Source organism: Fomitopsis serialis (assembly GCF_022376445.1).
Source record: "Fomitopsis serialis strain Sig1Antser10 chromosome Unknown B0H18scaffold_213, whole genome shotgun sequence".
Classification (NCBI taxonomy): domain Eukaryota; kingdom Fungi; phylum Basidiomycota; class Agaricomycetes; order Polyporales; family Fomitopsidaceae; genus Fomitopsis; species Fomitopsis serialis.
The window spans coordinates 30,545-47,768 of NW_025955173.1; the positions used below are offsets into that span (position 1 = coordinate 30,545).

At 56.8% G+C, this 17,224-nt stretch overlaps 6 protein-coding genes across 6 annotated transcripts; 5 read left to right on the top strand and 1 right to left on the bottom strand.

Annotated features, from left to right (window-relative positions):
* Positions 1-499: 499 nt before the first annotated feature.
* Positions 500-2,018, top strand: B0H18DRAFT_1051467 (uncharacterized protein; the record flags this gene model as incomplete). Its single annotated transcript, XM_048030964.1, has 4 exons — positions 500-823; positions 871-1,601; positions 1,623-1,727; positions 1,749-2,018. Coding segments are annotated over exons 1-4 (1,213 nt in total), but the record flags the coding sequence as incomplete, so codon positions are not given.
* A 2,322-nt stretch (positions 2,019-4,340) lies between these two features.
* On the top strand, positions 4,341-4,608 carry B0H18DRAFT_1051472 (uncharacterized protein). Its single transcript, XM_048030965.1, has one exon. It carries the CDS (start codon positions 4,357-4,359, stop codon positions 4,528-4,530), a length of 174 nt encoding a protein of 57 aa, XP_047885680.1. The 5' UTR covers positions 4,341-4,356; the 3' UTR covers positions 4,531-4,608.
* A 746-nt stretch (positions 4,609-5,354) lies between these two features.
* On the top strand, positions 5,355-7,777 carry B0H18DRAFT_1051473 (uncharacterized protein). Its single transcript, XM_048030966.1, has one exon. The coding sequence runs from the start codon at positions 5,453-5,455 to the stop codon at positions 7,664-7,666; it is 2,214 nt and encodes a 737-aa protein (XP_047885681.1). The 5' UTR covers positions 5,355-5,452; the 3' UTR covers positions 7,667-7,777.
* A 274-nt stretch (positions 7,778-8,051) lies between these two features.
* B0H18DRAFT_1126727 (uncharacterized protein) lies at positions 8,052-9,241 on the bottom strand (the record flags this gene model as incomplete). The annotated part of the gene is made up of 4 exons (XM_048035209.1): positions 8,052-8,362; positions 8,416-8,832; positions 8,885-9,014; positions 9,068-9,241. 4 exons carry the CDS (start codon positions 9,239-9,241, stop codon positions 8,052-8,054), a joined length of 1,032 nt encoding a protein of 343 aa, XP_047885682.1.
* An 839-nt stretch (positions 9,242-10,080) lies between these two features.
* B0H18DRAFT_960741 (uncharacterized protein) lies at positions 10,081-11,953 on the top strand (the record flags this gene model as incomplete). Its single annotated transcript, XM_048042994.1, has 6 exons — positions 10,081-11,083; positions 11,116-11,236; positions 11,361-11,437; positions 11,461-11,549; positions 11,600-11,769; positions 11,875-11,953. The coding sequence occupies 6 exons, from the start codon at positions 10,081-10,083 to the stop codon at positions 11,951-11,953; spliced, it is 1,539 nt and encodes a 512-aa protein (XP_047885683.1).
* Positions 11,954-12,902: 949 nt separating this feature from the next.
* B0H18DRAFT_836980 (WD40-repeat-containing domain protein) lies at positions 12,903-13,569 on the top strand (the record flags this gene model as incomplete). Its single annotated transcript, XM_048039457.1, has 4 exons — positions 12,903-12,981; positions 13,038-13,222; positions 13,271-13,406; positions 13,454-13,569. Coding segments are annotated over 4 exons (516 nt in total), but the record flags the coding sequence as incomplete, so codon positions are not given.
* Between the last annotated feature and the right edge of the window lie 3,655 nt (positions 13,570-17,224).

Sequence of the window (17,224 nt, forward strand, 5' to 3'; positions counted from 1 at the left end):
TTCCTGAGATTTTGTTGAGATATGGGTTGAACCAGTCCACGGAGAGTGACCACAGCAGCAAGAGATCGTCGTCACCAGCAGTAGGTGTCTCTGCCTTCCACCGATCGCACATCTCTCTGACACCTTTCGCCTGTGATATGTCGCACAGCGCTCCCGTCCTGACCATAGCGAGGCTGCTACGGATCGCGTCCTCGACGCCTGGTTGGCTGAGCATCCGCCCGACGAAGCTATCGAAGTCTTGGACTGGGAACGGGCGAATGGGGACGCGTATACTTTCGCCGTTCCTCACTCCGCTCTTCGTGAGGCGAGCATTGCATGGTTCGCTGGTCGGCCACGGGCGATAGCTGCAGCGGCGTGGATAGATAGGTAGTTTAGGAGTGCCGGGGGCGTATTGTAACGGATATTCCCGTTACGGTATATCTTATCTTGCATGTTTGTTCTTGTTTGCTCGAGGGCTCGTATGGCGCACCAGCGCACTTACGAGACCTCAGTCCTTTACCATCCTCATCGCCCCATGTATGCTACGTGTAGACAGTCCCTCTGAATAGAGACTGGGTACAGCGCATACCGGGCCCGAGGATTAAGGGACGCTACACTTTTTTGCGCTCCAGAACAGCTTCTGTTCTGGGGACTATCTACTCTAGGCAACAACCTGGAAACATTGAATTTCTATGCTTTACATCAAAATCTAGTCGACTTCGCAACCACTCAAGAAGATGGCTGGATCGACAACCCACTCTCCCAAGCACTCGCGTAGTACTCGGGAGGCCCGCCGCGCGAAGGTCGATGCGAAGGTCGATGGACTTCTTGGCAGTTTTGCGAAGTTTTGAAGAGTAACCTGGCTGAGACACGAGCCACCCCCGATACTAGGCGGTTCCGGACACTCGATGACTCGATGAAGCATCTAGAGGATGCTATCGCATCGCTCAGACGCTCCGTGGAGCAGGACAACGAGTCCAGACGTCACCGTCGAACGACCCGCCGGACTGAGTCCTCCGACCGCGAGGACTCAACCGGAGCACTCGCAGAGCAGGCGTCGTCCGACCGCGAGGTCGAACACACAGCACGCGCAGAACCGCTGCGGGCCAAGGTCGAGCTCATTCAGAGCTGCCAGGAGAACACGACTCCGCCTGCTCCAGCCGAGCCGCAGGAGCTGGAAAGCTCCCCGACGAGTGGTGCACGCACCGAGATCGACAGCGCTGCCGCTGCCGAGCCCGTGTCTGAGTCCAAGGGACCACCAATTGAGCAGATCGAGCCCGACGTCGAGCCTGCTCAGAGCTGCCCGGAGACCCCGTCTCCGCCTGCTCCCAGTGAGCCGACGAAGCTCGGCACCACACTCAAGAGTGGTGCACGCGCCAGGTTCGTCGACGCCGCCGTCGCCGAGCCCGAGTCCCAGTTGTCCGACAAGATGACTCGGTCCTGCGCCCGGGAAGGCATAGGGACGCGACCCCACGTCGCATCCCCGGATGTAGACGAGCTTCTGCTCGTAGATCCACATATCGCGTGCTCAGAAATGAGCCGCGACTCAAAATATACAATTATCGCGCCGGACGACGTGCCCGACGCGGCCAGCATCGAGCTCGACGCTCAATGCGTCGAGCGTCATGCGCACGCGCCGAGAGCGAGCACTCCCAGCGGTAGCGCCGGAAGTACTCCTCTCAATGCTAACCGCCACTTCGACCTCCACACTGGCAGCCACCGCCCGCGTGCAACCGCGTTCCAACCCGGTTCGCACTTCCCAACGGAAGTGCGAGCCGCGGACTGTCCTTGGACAGCTGAACCCTTCGCGGTTCAGCTAAAGGACCGACCGGTCAGTATCGACTGCCATCTCGCGGTCGACACCCCCTTTGGTGACGACTACTCGCGCGCGGCCGCTACCCAGGAAGACTTGCACTTCCTACCGGAAGTGCAAGACTTCGGACTCTCCAAGACGGTTGAACCGCACTCGGTATCGTTGGCACGCCTCGACCGGTCCCCAGAACAGGTCGACTGCGCTCAACCTCAGGATAGGCACGAGCGTCCGTCTGGCGGGCCAGACGCACACGCTGTTCCAATGGACGTACAAACTTGCGTTCGCGGATCCGGATGGCCAGCTGAACTACTGACAGTTCAACTGGCGGCGCCCAATGATCTGGCACCTCACGGTGCCAGACCGCGATCTACTTCCTATATGACCACGATCCTCGACTCTCGGAACCTCGCTTCGGACTCGAGAAGCTCTGTCCTCGACCCCGGCACCATCTGTTCGACCCTCGAAGGTTCTGGCGACACGCAACAGAGCCGCGCGGCCCAGGACTCGCACGACGCGCGTGCAAGTCCAGCGCCGAGCAACAAGGTCGAGAAGAACGTGCAGAACGGGGAGCGAACAGGAACCAGGGAGATGAGGAAGAGAGAGGAGGGGAAGGGTGTGGGGCGAGCAAGAAGAACGAGCACAGAGGCTCAATGGACGCAGGTACGCCCGTGTTGAGCGTATCCCACTCGCCACCGCCTCCTTCTCCAATGCCCACACCGGCACACGTATCGACGACCACAGAGGTCGTCGTGCGTGTCGCAGGCCATGGAGACGGCATGTACGCGTTGCGGGACGACCTAATGGTCGTGCCCATCGCCCCGGTTGTGCTACGGGACGACCTTATGGTCGTACCACCAACGTCGCAAAGCGACACAGTGGACGTTCAGTCCCGCATATCGGACACGTCCCGACCTTTGCTGACCGACCAGCACACTGTACCGACCAGTGAAGGTACGTCCTCGATGGACGTACCTGTCTCGATACCTCCATCCCCAATGCCCGCGCCAGCAGGCGTATCGACGAACGAGAAGTCCGTCGTACGCACTGCTGGCCACGAAGATGGCATGTATGTGTTGCGGGACGACCTAAGGGTCGTACCCCCGCCCCTCGAGGCGGTATGCCTGTAACACGGGACGACCTCGCGGTCGTACCGTCTATTCCGCTAGGCGGCACGGCGGACGCGCAGCATTGCACGTCCGAAGTGCCCCATCGAGCATTCACCAGCCGTCGCGTAGCGAACTCGAAGCTCGATGGTATGTCCATACTGGACGTACCCAGTCCTTCCCCGGTTCTCTCGCTAGTACCCGAGCCAGTGTGCATGTCGACGAACGAGAAGGCTGTCGTGCGCACTACTGGTCACGGAAACGGCAGGTACACGTTGCGGGACAACCTCGCGGTCGTTCCGTCCACTTCGCAAGACGACACGGCGGATGCACGGTGCTGCGTGCCCGCCTTGTCCCGACCTGTCATGACCGACCCACACGCAGGATCGATCAGTGAAGAGGTCGTTGTGCGTGCCGCAGGCCATGAAGACGGCACTTTCGTGTTGCGGGACGACCTGATGGTCGTACCCTTCGTTTCGCAAGGTAGCACACTGGCACTACGGGACGACCTCACGGTCGTACCGTCTATGCTACAAGGTGACACGGCGGACACGCCACAATACATGTCCGACGTGCCCCGTACAGCCTCCACCCGCCATCGGGTAGCAGACTCAGACCGTGACCTCGAAGATACGTCCATGCTGGACGTATTCAACTCTCCGCATATGCTATCGTCAGTACCCTCGCGAACGGGCGTAGCGATGAACAACAACCTCGTCGTGCGCACTGTAGGCCACGACAATGGCATGTATGACCTAAGGGTCATACCCGCCACTTCTCGAGGCAGTACACTTGCGATACGGGACGACCTCGCGGTCGTACCATCCAATCTGCAAGGCGACACGGCGGACGCGCAGTGCTGCACGTCCGACGTTTCCCAGACAGCTTTCATTAGCTGTCGAGTAGCGGGTTCGAAACTTGAAGGTACGCCCATACTGGACGTACCCAATGCCCCACCAGTTATATTGCCATCGCCTGAGCCAGCGTGCGTATCGACGAACACGGAGATTGTCGTGCGCACCGCTGGCCACGAACACAATACAATCATGCCCCAGAACGACCTTGAGGTCGTACCCGAGCGTTCGAGTTCCTCGCTACCGTCTCCACTCCCATTACGGTACGACCTCGCGGTCGTACTCTTCAATTGGCAAAGCGAGACGACGACCGAGCGCCATCCCACAATCTACGTACCCTGCTCGGTCACGAACGACAGTCGCGACGTAGAGGGTACGTCGAATTCATGGCTCGATATACACGCTACCGGCAAGCACTGGCACAGAGGGTCGAGAAGTACAAGTACGCTCTCGGCGGACGTACTTACCTCGACGCCTGCTGCACCCATGCTCGTGTCCGTGCCCACGCTAGCGAGCGTCACGGTGAACGAAGAACCTGTCGCGCGCAACACCCACGGCTCGTCGGGCCACCGTCTCTTCATCTCCGCCTTCATGATCACTTGTGATCATGGAGATGACATTACGCTCACATCTCGGGACGACCTTCAGGCCGTACCGGGACCCGTCATTCGCCACGGCGAAGTCGGGTACGCACAGTGCTCTCAGCAGCCCGAGATCGCCGTCGGGTCTGCTCAATGCCACCTGGAGGCACCATCCCAAGGTGCCCCGGCCCAAGCGATGAAGCCAGGCATCACCCCGAAGGATGATGCACGCGCCGAGCTCGACACGTCCGTCATCGAGCTCGCATCCGAGCTGAACGAGTGGTGCGTTGAGTCGACGCATCTCCGCACTCGGGAGGGCATAGGCACACAGTACCATAATAGTACTGTGTACAGCGGGGACGAACCCGTACGTGTAGATACACCCGTCGCGCGCTCAGAGATGAGCCGCGACACAAAAAATGTATTATTATTATCGGACGACGTGCCTGCCACGACGAGCAGCCTGCTCGACGCGACGCGCGACGCGCTCAACGCTACAGGCGTTGGGTGTCACGAGCCCGTGGCGAGCGACCCGAGCGCTAGCGCCCACCGCACTACACTCGACCGCCACCACCGAACCCTCGTTCTTGACCTCTTCCACTCTCTGGGCAGCCACCTCGAGCGCCCGTCTGGCGAGCCAGACGCGCGCGCCGCCACGCGAGTGCGAACTCGCGTTCGCAACTGGCTGGTTGACTTAATGCCAGCCCAGTCAGTGGCAGCCGACGACCTGGTACCTCGCGGTACCAAATCGCCACTTCCTCCCTCCCCGGCTCCTCACCTCACCACTTTCGGTTCGCGCATTCACTCTGGCGACCGCTACCGCGGCTTTGGCGACATGCTACCCAGCAGCGCGACTCAGGACTTGAACACCGCGCGTTCAAGCCCAGCGCCGAGCTGCAAGGCCGAGCGGACCACGAGGAACGCGGATAGTGGAGGCTGCAAGGAGATCCCGAAGGAACAAGAAGGGTGCGAGGAACGGACGAAGGGTCAGGGGAGGAAGGGTGCGGGGCGAGTAGAGAAAGCGAGCAGGAAGGCTCGCAAAATACAGGTACGCCCTTACTGGACGTACTCAACTCGCCTCCGCCTGTGTCAGTGCCCGCGCCAGCGTGCGTGTCGACGAACATGGAGTTCGTCGTGCGCACTACGGACCATGAAGATGGCACCTCCGCCCCCAGGGACGACTGCGAAGTCGTACCCAATGTCCCGCACGGCAGTGCATCCGTGCTGCGGGACGACCTCGCGGTCGTCCCACTCATCTCGCAATACGACATGGCGGACGTGCAGTACTGCACGTCCGACGTGCCTCACCATCCCACGACCGGATGTCGAGTAGCGGGTACGCCCCAGATGGACGTACCCACCTCGACACTTCATCCCTTGCCCGCGCCCATACCAACAAGCGTAGCGACGAACGTGAAGTTCGTCGTACGCATGGCTGGCCAAGAGGACGGCATGTTCACGCTGCCGGACGACCTATTGGTCGTGCTTTCCGATACGCAAGGCCGCGCGCCAGTATTAGAGGACGACCGCGAGGTCGTACATTTCAATGCGCAAGGCGGCACGATGGATCAGCAGCGATGCAGGTCCGAGATGCCCCATCCAGCGTCGACCGTCCGTTGTGCAGCGCGTACGTCTAGCCTGCCGCTAGACGTACACGGGGCTTATGACCACCCCTCGTCGATTGCCCCTGACTTCTTGTCTGGCAGCTATATCGCTCGTCCACCCGCAACGCAACACGGCCTGCACGTCCTCACGGAAGTGCAGGGCCCTGACTGGCCCAGTGCAGCTGAACCTCCTTTGGTTCAGCTGGCAGAGTCGTGGGTTCACCTCGACGACAGATCCAGCAGCCCCCAATCGCGCGCGGCCGCATTCCGGGAAGAATTGTACTCCCAACCGGAAGTGCGAGCCCCCGGTAGCGTCAAGACAGCTGAACACCTCGCTGTTCAACTGACAGGCCCGCAATACGACCTTGACCTGCTCGACGAAGTGTTGGACCTCAATCCCGACTTGTTGAGCAGTCACCACCGTCTTCGCGACCCCGGCGCCTCTGCGAGTGCGCAGCCCGACGCTTGCGTAGCCCCAACGAACACGCGAGTTCGGGATTGCGAGGCGACTACTGCACTACCGACAGTGCAGCAGCCGGCGCTTACGGACTCCGACCGACCAGAACGGCTGTCCGACCGTCAACCCGACGAGAACTTCACAGTTCTCATCGAGGGTTCGATCCTAGGGACCCCTACCAAACTCCCCATCACCTCCTTCGCGGCCCCCGACATCGGTGGCGACTACGAGAGGCGTCACGAGTCGGAGCTCGTGCACGCACCCCGAAGATCGAGTGCAGGACGGACGGAGGATCAGGGCGGGGTCGAGGTGGAGGTGGAGGAGATTGCAGAGGCAGGAGAGGCAGAGGAGGAAGGTCAGACAGAAGGAAGAGAGGGGGAAGGGCACGGCGTAGGCAAGGAAGACAAGCTTCCGTGCTCGGAAGACAAAAGTACGCCCGTACTGGACGTACCTCCCCCGCTTATATCGCCACCCCTTACACCGTCATCACCACTATCGACGGCCACGACAACCACACTGGTTGTCGTGGCAATCACCGTGCACAATGGTGGTACGGGCAGACCACGGGGCGACCTACAGGTTGCTCCCGGCACGGCTAGGCATTGCGGTACGATCGGCGAGCGAGTCTGCTCGTCCGATGTATCCGACATCTTCACAGCTCACGCGCAGACGACGAGTTCCTCGCTCGACATCTACGCTGAGGTGCTTAGCAGTGGATCAAACAACGAGTGCCTCAAGGTACTCGCTGCGCATTCACCACCTCCTATCCCACTACCACCACCTGTGACGATCACGACAATCAACGTGGTTGTCGTGGCAGTCACCACGTATGACGGTGGTACCAATGGCCTATGGAATGTATTACGAGCTGCACCCGGCATGACGATGCATCGCGGTACAATCGGTGAGCTTACTTGCTCGACCGATGTGCCTGATCGTTCTGCAGCCCACGTGCAGACGTTGGGCTTCCCCGTCGACGTCCACGATGAGGAAGTTGACGGTGATTCGAGAAGCGAGTACCTCGTGGTACTCGTGCCAGTATCATTACCCTGCATTCCGATACCACCACCGATTGGTCACATCCAGTATGGTCGCGCATCGGACTCAGGGAGTGCTGAGCTCGCTGGCGAATGCGAGTACATTACAGCTCGGGTTGCGACCACCCTCACTGGTCCCATCACCATCATCCATGATGTATCTGGAGAACTTCACAGTTCTCCGACCTGGGTTGCTATCATCATTCCGGGCTGCATAACTCCATTGAGTTATGTATGACGAGAGTGGACGGCCATGCTGCTCACTGACACGAAGTAGCTTGTCGTTGTCTACAGTATGACACCACCTCGGTCTGGCCTATTGCTACCACCGTTGTGTGGTAGCATGTACTTTCCTTTTCATTTCCTCTTTCTTTTTGTTTCTCTGGTTATTGCTGGGACCCGTGGTCGTGTCCAGTGGGGGAGGGTGTAACGGATATTCCCGTTACGGTATATCTTATCTTGCATGTTTGTTCTTGTTTGCTCGAGGGCTCGTATGGCGCACCAGCGCACTTACGAGACCTCAGTCCTTTACCATCCTCATCGCCCCATGTATGCTACGTGTAGACAGTCCCTCTGAATAGAGACTGGGTACAGCGCATACCGGGCCCGAGGATTAAGGGACGCTACACGTATGTAGGCTCGTAAGTCATGGAGCAGACGGGGCATGCTGCCCAGTCGGTAACGATGGGATCCAGGTCGAACAGCCGTCGCACTGTGCGGATGTCGGTAGGAAACTCTCTAAGGACCTTCTGATCCATGGGACTAGGTGGTCCATTCAGTCCGATGGCCATCTCGCTGAACATTTTGAGAACGTGAAGCGTGAAGTTGCACATTTGGCGCGTGACGCCTCCGAGAAGTTGCAGAACGAGGGCGAGGAAGATCGCGACTACCACAAGTGGGTTCGATTGCTTCAACGGATGTTCATACAACACCGCTTTACGTCGCGTCAGTACGCTGGGCAGCATTCAGATTGTCCAGAGCACTCACTCGTATCAACTACACGGACAGGACCTTCTGTGCTCGTAGGGGTCGGAATCAGGGACACCTCCCGGAGCATTGCTGCCACGGTCGCGATCTGCGTTTCCAGCCGTTCGGTCATGCCCTCGCGCTGGAGTACGACTTTTGGGTCAGAACTTCCCTGTGCCAGGAAGTGCACGGTACGTTGCGCCTCCATGAACCAATGCAATTCGTCATCTAACGCCTTCACAGCGTCGGTCGCGGCAGCGCTCTTCATAGGGGCCTGTAGGCCCTTCGAGAACGCCTCGTCGCAGAGCCTGATGTGATCGTCGAGTTCGTAGTCTAGGAGCGCCAGTTCGGGCCAGGGCTCTACTGGCGGTGTGTGCAGCGGCTCAGGATTGGGGATGGGAGGAGGGTTATTGCGTATGGTGCTCGTGGAGCGGGTTGCTGAATCGCCGGTGAGTAATTGTGCCAGCGCGTTAGAGAGCTGAAAACATACTCAACGGCGAGTCGTCCACGCCTCGTCCCCACATTGTGTTGTGCTGGGTGTTACCCGTCTCAAGCCCGTCATCCGTCAACGTCATATACGTCAATTCGTCAAGCATGGCGTCGAATTTGGCCTCGGCGATCTTTGGGATGGTGTGAGCACGATCTCTTGCCTTATCGGATGGGCTATACTCACTGCACGCTCTTCTTCTTTGCGCTTCTCCTCAATCAACTGGTCTGTGCGACGTTTCTCCTCTCGACGTACTTCTTCTCGACGCTTTTCTTCTGTCTGGTGATGCCGATATTCGTTATACGCGAGGGGAGAACCCTTGCATGTAGAACAGTTGCACATCACTGTTTGGGGCGCCATAGTGGAAGGGACGACAGCGACGAGTGAGTGAGTGCTTTGCAAAGGCGGTCAGTATCTCCATTCCCATCATGAGTCAGACATTCCCTATTGACGGTTATTGTCCATTGTTCTGAATCGCGACGCATGCTGCGGTCGTCGGAGCCTGCTACATACGGTGCGCGTACCAGACCTGCCGATCACTCAACAATGTGACTCCGGAACGGTTGTCACCGAGGCCCGCTTGTAAACGCCATCCAAGCAAGAACAAAAGGGAAGGCGCATCAACTCGTCGCTGATGTGGAAGCAGCGCCATGGTAAGCGACCTTCGTCGTTTCCCCGGCTGATGCGCCGAGTACGCTTTTGTTCATTGCTTTTGTTCGGTACGTGTCCGTGCTTCGTCGGGGCTGACAGGCCGGATGGACGGTGAACGCACGCCAGGATTATATATACTCAGACTATTGGGCAGATGCAAAGATCTCCGCAAACGCTACCCCGCATCGCAAACTACGCTATGGGAAACCTCCTCAGTACCGATACCGACGTCGCCAGCTCCTCCTTGGTACGCACCTCCTTGATGCGCAGGGAGAGTACCGTATCCGACCTCGTCCCGGTATGTCCAGACACCCCGCTCACATATTAATCCACTGAAAGCCATTCCAGGGAGCATACAAACCGAGGACGCAAGACGGGCTAGGAGAGAACCCGCCCCATTTCGGACTTGACCTGCAAGATTCGGTAGATTCTATCCTCGGACCGGTACCGGTAAGTCAAGGTAACACCACACGTACCTCGTCGCTAAGCTTCTATCCAGGGAGCATATAGACCGAAGACATGGGTGACTAGACTCGTAAGTACCGAGAATGAGTGTATTGCGTCGGAGGGCTGACGAAGGCACGGAGCAGCCTTCGGACGTGTCGATGCAAAGAATTCATCTTGCGCAAGAGGCGTTCGTAAAGGCGCTTTCGAAGCGTCCTTCTAAACGCCTCAGAGTCTCCGCCACAGACGAGGAGGCATGTGCTTCGTTATATTCGCCGAGCGACTTCGCTGAACTGGTCTCAACCCAGGAACAAGGCCACTCGTTTACGGTCGCAACGACATCGGCGGCACCGAGGGGCGGCAGGCTCGCCTCGATTACAGGCGATTACATCGCGCATCTGCCGGTGGAAACTGTGCAGGCTGTCGCGAAGCCGCTCTTCGACGACGACGACCTGCACTCCTTGTCTCTCGTGAACAAACGGCTCCACGTCATCGTCACACCGATTCTGCTCAAGCGGAAGGGTCTCAAGGCGAACGGGGAACGTGTTTTAACGCTCTCTGACGAGGATGCGTTCACCGGCCTTTGTATCCTATGCAGGTGGCTCGAGTTCCATCCCCCGTCGTTCATGTTACTCGTGTTTTCACCTATCGCGGACCGCGCAGAGGTGCAATGCCGTGCGGTTCTCGACTTCTTTAGCGTCATGCGATCCAAAACCGTCGCCGTTGAAACCGTCTTCCTCAGCTTCTGCAGCGATGCCAAACTGGAGTGCTGGAGGGCCCTCTTTGAAGGCGTCATCGAATCCGGTGTCTCCGAACTGCGAATACAGCAAGACGACGTGTTACGCAACGTAGGGCCCTTCAAATCTTTGAAGCGGCATGCGACACCGGCGCAGCTCTATCCGAACCTGAAGTCCTTCCGGCCTCATGCGCCGGTCCTCTTCGACGAGGAGACCATTCGGTGGACGTTACAGGTGATCAACGCCTCCGCGCTCAGAGAACTCAGCCTCTCTAAGCAATCCGAGAAGGCGTCTTGGTCCTCCCTCCTCTCGCACTTCAAGCTACCTTCTCTACGGGTTTTCACTGTCGAGGGGGTACTCTCTCTATGCTGTCACTTTCTACCTTCCTCCTGAACCATCCAGCTCTCGAGTCCCTCTACATCGGAGCGGACTCTGACTCGGAGCTCAAGACATTCGTACCTCCCAAGCTACCCGCTCGTCACCAGGTCCTCCGCTGTCTGCGGACCCTAGAGGCCCCGTTGTCGTACGTGGTTCATCTGGTTGGTGCGGCGCCCTGGGGCACGTCGTCCCGTTTGACGGACCTCCGAATCCTTCCCGATGTACGCAACGGCTTTCCCTTCCAGCCGTGTGTCGAACACGTCCTTCAGAAAATTGCGGATATGGAACACCTCTCGTGGGTTTCCATCGAAGTCCCTCAGGCTGTCGGGCAGTGCACTGCCCCGTGGTGCGCAGTGCCTGCCCCTGCAGGTCCGGATCCCTACCACTCGCTCACTCGCTTGGTAATCTCTCAGAGCGGCGTCAAGGACGCTCACTATCTTTTCAGCGAACACTTCATGGTACGAGGTTATATCGTTGTTGCTATGAACTTTACTTACTTGCTTCGAAGATGACGCTTCCAAGCCTGCTACGTACATTCTCCAGGATCGAACAACTGGAAGTTGAAGAAGGCGCGATCGACACGGAGGCTGAAGGGAGCGTGAATCGTCAGGATACGATCAACGCTATCGTAAATGCGGGCTCTGTTCTGATGTCTATTGAGATCAAGTCGGGTTCGCAGTGCGTGAAGTGGGAGCCGGTTTTGTAGCCTCTGTATTGTAGACCTTTATTACGTCTGTTACACAAGTACTAGAATTTGTATGCTCCGCTTTGTTATCTAATCAGTCTTCCGCGAGCGCTCATCCACTGGCCGGATCGGGACGAGCGGGCACGGGCGATCGCCGGGCCGGGTAACCTGCCCTAAACCAATGTGGCTTGCCCTAAACACCCGCTACGTTATATGGCGGTGTCGGCGCCTCTTCTCTCTCTTTCCTCCCACTCCCTCCTCTCACGTAGTGTACACTTCGGTCAATAGTTAGCGTAGCAATGGGTTAATAAACGGTCTGATACAAGTAGTGTTTGAAAGGGATGCTCTCGTAGTTAACGGTTTGAAAGGGACGCTTCCGTAGTTAACGGTCTGTAAAGAGTTGAACGATCTGTTTCACCTCTCTGTAATGAATTGAACGATCCGTTTCGCATCTGTTTTGTCGCCTACATAGATATTAGACTTTAGAGATATGAACCGCACGTATCGCTTCTATTGTATCGGTTATAGAAACTAGACTAGAGAGATTAGAACCGTCCGTTTCGCATCCCTTCTCGGTGTTGAACAGCGGTTAACAAACTCGTTTAGAGGTTCCCGGGTACATCGAGTCACATCTTATTGTACAACGGGCTATTCATTGCCCCGCCCTATTGTTTATTGCGCTCGTCGGATCACCCGTAAGGGGAAACGTCGTGCGAATCCTGCTGTCGGGTGTCGCCCTGGTGGTGCCGTAGCTGTTCGCACTAGCGCTGCGTAAGTCCTATTGTCCAGCCTACGCGACCCATGAGTCACTTATTGATCATCCGTACAGGGAAACATCGCGCGGATCCCGTTGTCGGTTGTGGCCCTCGGTGCCCTGGCGGCGCAGCAATTGCTCGCACTCGCGTCCCGTAAGTCCTATTGTCCAGCCTACGCGATCCATGAGTCACTCATTGTCCCTCTCAATCAGGGTGCATCGTTGCACGCCGTGATAACACGCGGTGACGATGTGCCTGTATATAAACTGCCCTAGGAGCTGGCGAAGCATCTTCACATACACGGAAGAACATGTGCGTCGTCTTTCTATAGTGTCGTATGTCAAGCTGATTAGCGATCAAGGCTTGAAAAACGCACCACGCTCATCGGGCACACTGGTCCCGTCTATGCTGTTTGCTTACGCTCCGACGGCCAAGTGCTTCTTACTGGTGGTAAGTATATCCCTCATTAGCATGTGATCTACTTGCTTATCAGTCCAATTGAACAGGCGGCGACGCAAAACTCATGATTTGGAACGTCGTCACTGGAGAGCTTCAACAGGAAATATGCGACGTGTTTCATGGGGCCATCGGATCGGTGTGCTGGGTTGACTTCGAGGGGCGAGGGGACGATGGATTTGCTTACGGCTGCTCGAACGGTACAATTCACGTCTACAAATGGAGTCCCATCCGTGTGAGTACCGATTATTATGTTACTCTACGATGCGTTAACGATTTGTAGGGTCAATACGTGTTTGTGTCACTTACCGACGCACACCGAGGGAGGCAAGTCCAGGACATCCGCTTCAATTCTAAATACCGTCGCATTGCAAGCATCGGCGACGGTAGCCCATGCGTGTGGCGTATTGACGACAGGGGTACGTGCGTCGTGCTCGTTTGTGATGCGTATCTGACATGAAACCAGGTATTTTATCCACGATGGTGAAGGATGCGCCCCGCCGTGCGTTCATGGGGCGCACCGTGCATTTCTGCGACGACGGCGCAAGCATTCTGGCGACGTTCTTGGAGACTCATGAAATGTGCGTAGAATCATTCAAGGATATGAGTCTGCAACTGATGGTGGATATCAGAGCGTGTTATACGATAGAACCCTGGACGCTCAAGTGGTCGACGACGATCAAGAACAGGATGTGAGCATCATTACCTTGCGTGGTTGGGTTGTGCTGATCATGTTTTAGCGGCCATGCGACTTTGTCTGCCGATGGGAGGTTTTTTCTGGTATCGAATCTCGTGAATGGAGTGGACCGCTACCATTTCCCCACGCTGGACTACGCCGACACGTTCGAGTACACGATGTCGTTGCCGTACAAGATCTTCATGCTGAGTGTCGAAGGAACGCAGATTGTGGTGGGCGGTGAATGCGGTGCGGTGCGGATCTTCGACGCGTTGACCGGGCAAGTTCAGGACACGTTGAGACACGCCAACGGTGAGTGGCCAAGTCGCTTGCATGATCGGTTTATCTGACGCTCCGCAGTGGAAGGTCCCATTCAAACTCTTACGGTATGTCAAATCGCTGCGCTTGGAGTTAGACATTCACTGACATGTCGTCAATAGACTGGCAGGAATGAGCAGGGCGCAATGGTGGTCACGGCGACGGGATCACAATCCGGAGGTGTGGTGTTCGTGTGGGCTGAACCCAAGGCAAGTCTCCTTGCACTGCAGGGTGCAGAAGCTCATGCAGTATTGCCAGGTCTCAAAGACCGATGCGTCTCAACGTCTTGGTTCAGCCAAAGATGGGTTGTCACTTCCGATGGTCCTGTTGGCCGTCTCCGCCGTCACCATACTTTTCAACATGTTGAACACTCTAGTTGAGGGTGGGGTGGCCGGTTGGACAGTGAGATGGTTCAGACTGTTCTTTCAAACTTGGCTGAGTGGGTCTCCGCGTGATGAGGGCGTTATTTATTTGTAGATGTGTTCGTGTGGTGTTTACTCTTCCTATACCGTACAATACGCGCCTTTCATGCCCTACATGGGGCGATGTGGTCGTGCGGTGAAATCATGGTACATATATGGTAATGCGGTTCCGTATGCACGTGCTCATGGTGTGGTTGTGGCTGCCGCTCCCGGTTATCTTCCTCACACTACACATTTCGTACATCGCGTCCCTTTTCAAGCGTCTTACTGTATTGTCAATGTCAGATAACAATCGAGAGGGGTCTGGCGATCGGCTCGTAAGTTAATCAACGTGATCGAGAGGCCGTACACTGATTGGATTTGGCGACTTAGGTTGCAGCCATACCGTCGAATCGTGCCGAGGAGCTTGTCCCTGGTGCACTATGGGCGACGGCATATGGTCCTAATGGGGATCGTGTGGGCAGGGTAGTGGTCGGACCAACTAATGGTCTGACGGTGGTGCCGCATGATCCACCAACTCCTGAGGGTGTGGCACAGCGGGACGAACCATCATCGGCAGCGGATCGGGATGGTTCTCCTCCACGGAAAAGACGACGCCGCAGGCGACCTGCGGGTCATCGGTTTCTCGATATCGAGGCAGAGGTGGATGAGGACGACGAGGACGACGAGGAAGATGACGATGAGAGGGACAATGGTACGTCGTCGGTGGCCTTCGAAGCACTATATGTACCTTACTAACATCTCAGACTTCATCGATGACGGCGACGACACCAACTCCGTGGCTCGTCAACGCCTTCCGGTTCCTACTCGAGTCCGGGAAGAGTTTGACATCGGGAAGCTCATGGAGAAGGCTCGGAAATACGCGTCGCGTCGGAGGCTTGACGCAATCGAGGGCTTGGCCGAGGTCTCGAGGCTACAAGAAGCCGACCTGTTGCCTGATACCTTCACGGGGACGATCATGCGCGTAGAGACGGTACGTGGTCATGGTCTTTGGGTTTACCAGGTACTCAAGTAACGTCAGACGATGGGCAATGCAAACACCTTCTTCGAGATTATTTGCGAATCAGCGTTCAACCCCCAAAACGGAGGTATCTACTCCGTATTCCTACCCTCGTCCGACGCCGATCGTTCAGCCTCTACTCCCTTTGAGGCAAGGCGTTTGTTGGACTCATTTTACGTCGAGGCTCAAGATCAAGCATCCGTGATACACGCACTGGACGCCGCACACGACCGGGGCTATCGCTATCGCGCCTACTCTATCGAGAAAGCAGACTACGTCCGTTTACTCCCTCGGGCATGGCGTGGAGTCGCTGCACACTCGTGGGTCGCATTCAAACGCGGTCCGTATCGGGGCGACGTCGGATTTGTGGAATGCGTGGATAACAGCAAAATGGCTGTCGTCTGGTGTGTGCCGCGCATTGACCTTGGCCCCCAGCCGGGAGGGTCGAAGGAGGGATACGAGGATGAAGATGAGAGCGGAGAGGCGGCGGAGCGGGGACAGGAGCATGCGACGCGAGAGGAGGGAGGATCGGTGGAAGGATCTCGGCGTCGAGACGAGGAACAGAGTGAGAAGGTGAAGGATGGGAAGCAGGTCGAGGAACGGCCAGAGGCGAGGTCGCAGGGTCGTCAACGGCACGCGAAGGCTCCTTTCAGGCCTGAACAGGTCGCCAGTCTCTACGGGAAGAGCGCCGTTCGCGCCGATGGTGACACGTTCGTGTTCCGTGGCCAGCATTATCAAGGTGGCCTGGTGCGACAGGAAGTGGAGGTGGCCAATTTGTCCATGAGCCATGTCTTCAGCTATACGCTGTATCGCGTCTGCTCGACGGCTCCGCAAATCCCACAAGACCTGTTGAACTTCCGACTTTCCAGTGTTATCTTATCTTATCAGTTACGTACATATATGGACTTGTGTTCTGCGATGTAGTATTACATACATTCTTTTGATGGACTCTGTCTGGACTCATCTTGTGACTCGCTCCAGACCGATCTACACTGTTCCAGACTTATTCTGGATCATTCCACTCCCTTCCGGCATGTTCCATGACCTTCCAGTACATTCCTTGATCACATGGACGCTTATGCATATCCCTATCTCTGGAGTTAAGGCTTACTCATTTCCCTAAAACTCGGACTTAGTGATTACTGATCTGCTTACTGATGTAGCATGTGATCAGTCCCAGACATGTATATATACTGGGGTGATTCCCCCCTAATGGATAACGATCTCTCCTCTCTTCTGCCTGCCTAGCATCAGAGTCTTCCCTCTGGGATAGGTCTGTTCACTCCACTCTACTGTCCTTCACTTCCACTGGCCTAACAAGCCCTTCTAAACCTCTTTCACTTCAACAGGTTATGAGCCCCGCGCTCTGATCGTTTATATCACCTGTACCTTTTGCGCAACCAAAGCCCAACTCTTGAAAGAGTGAGTTGGCATATTTTGTCCTTATTTGGACTACTGTTTAGCCGCTCTGTGACAAGTGCCCAAAGCCTTGTCCAAGCGCATTTCCAGGGTAGCTCGCAAGAGCAATTACGAAGTTTTTCCACCGTCTCGTCGTGAGAGATACGACGTAGGCGACGCCGACACTAGCGCTGTTGCTGAGCGTCATCAGCGTTTATACGGTCATCTACCCATTGATCGCCAGATCGATATCATCCTCACTCCTACCCCGCGCCCTCGCCGTCCCACCTATCGTCGCCCTGACACCTCTCGTCCCCCGAAGGCGTCCTGTCGCAAGACCCTTGAGCAGCAGCTTGAGGAGCTCCAGTTGAAGGCAGACGACTCTAGGGCACTCCTTGAAGCTCGACGTGCGGAGTACGCTGC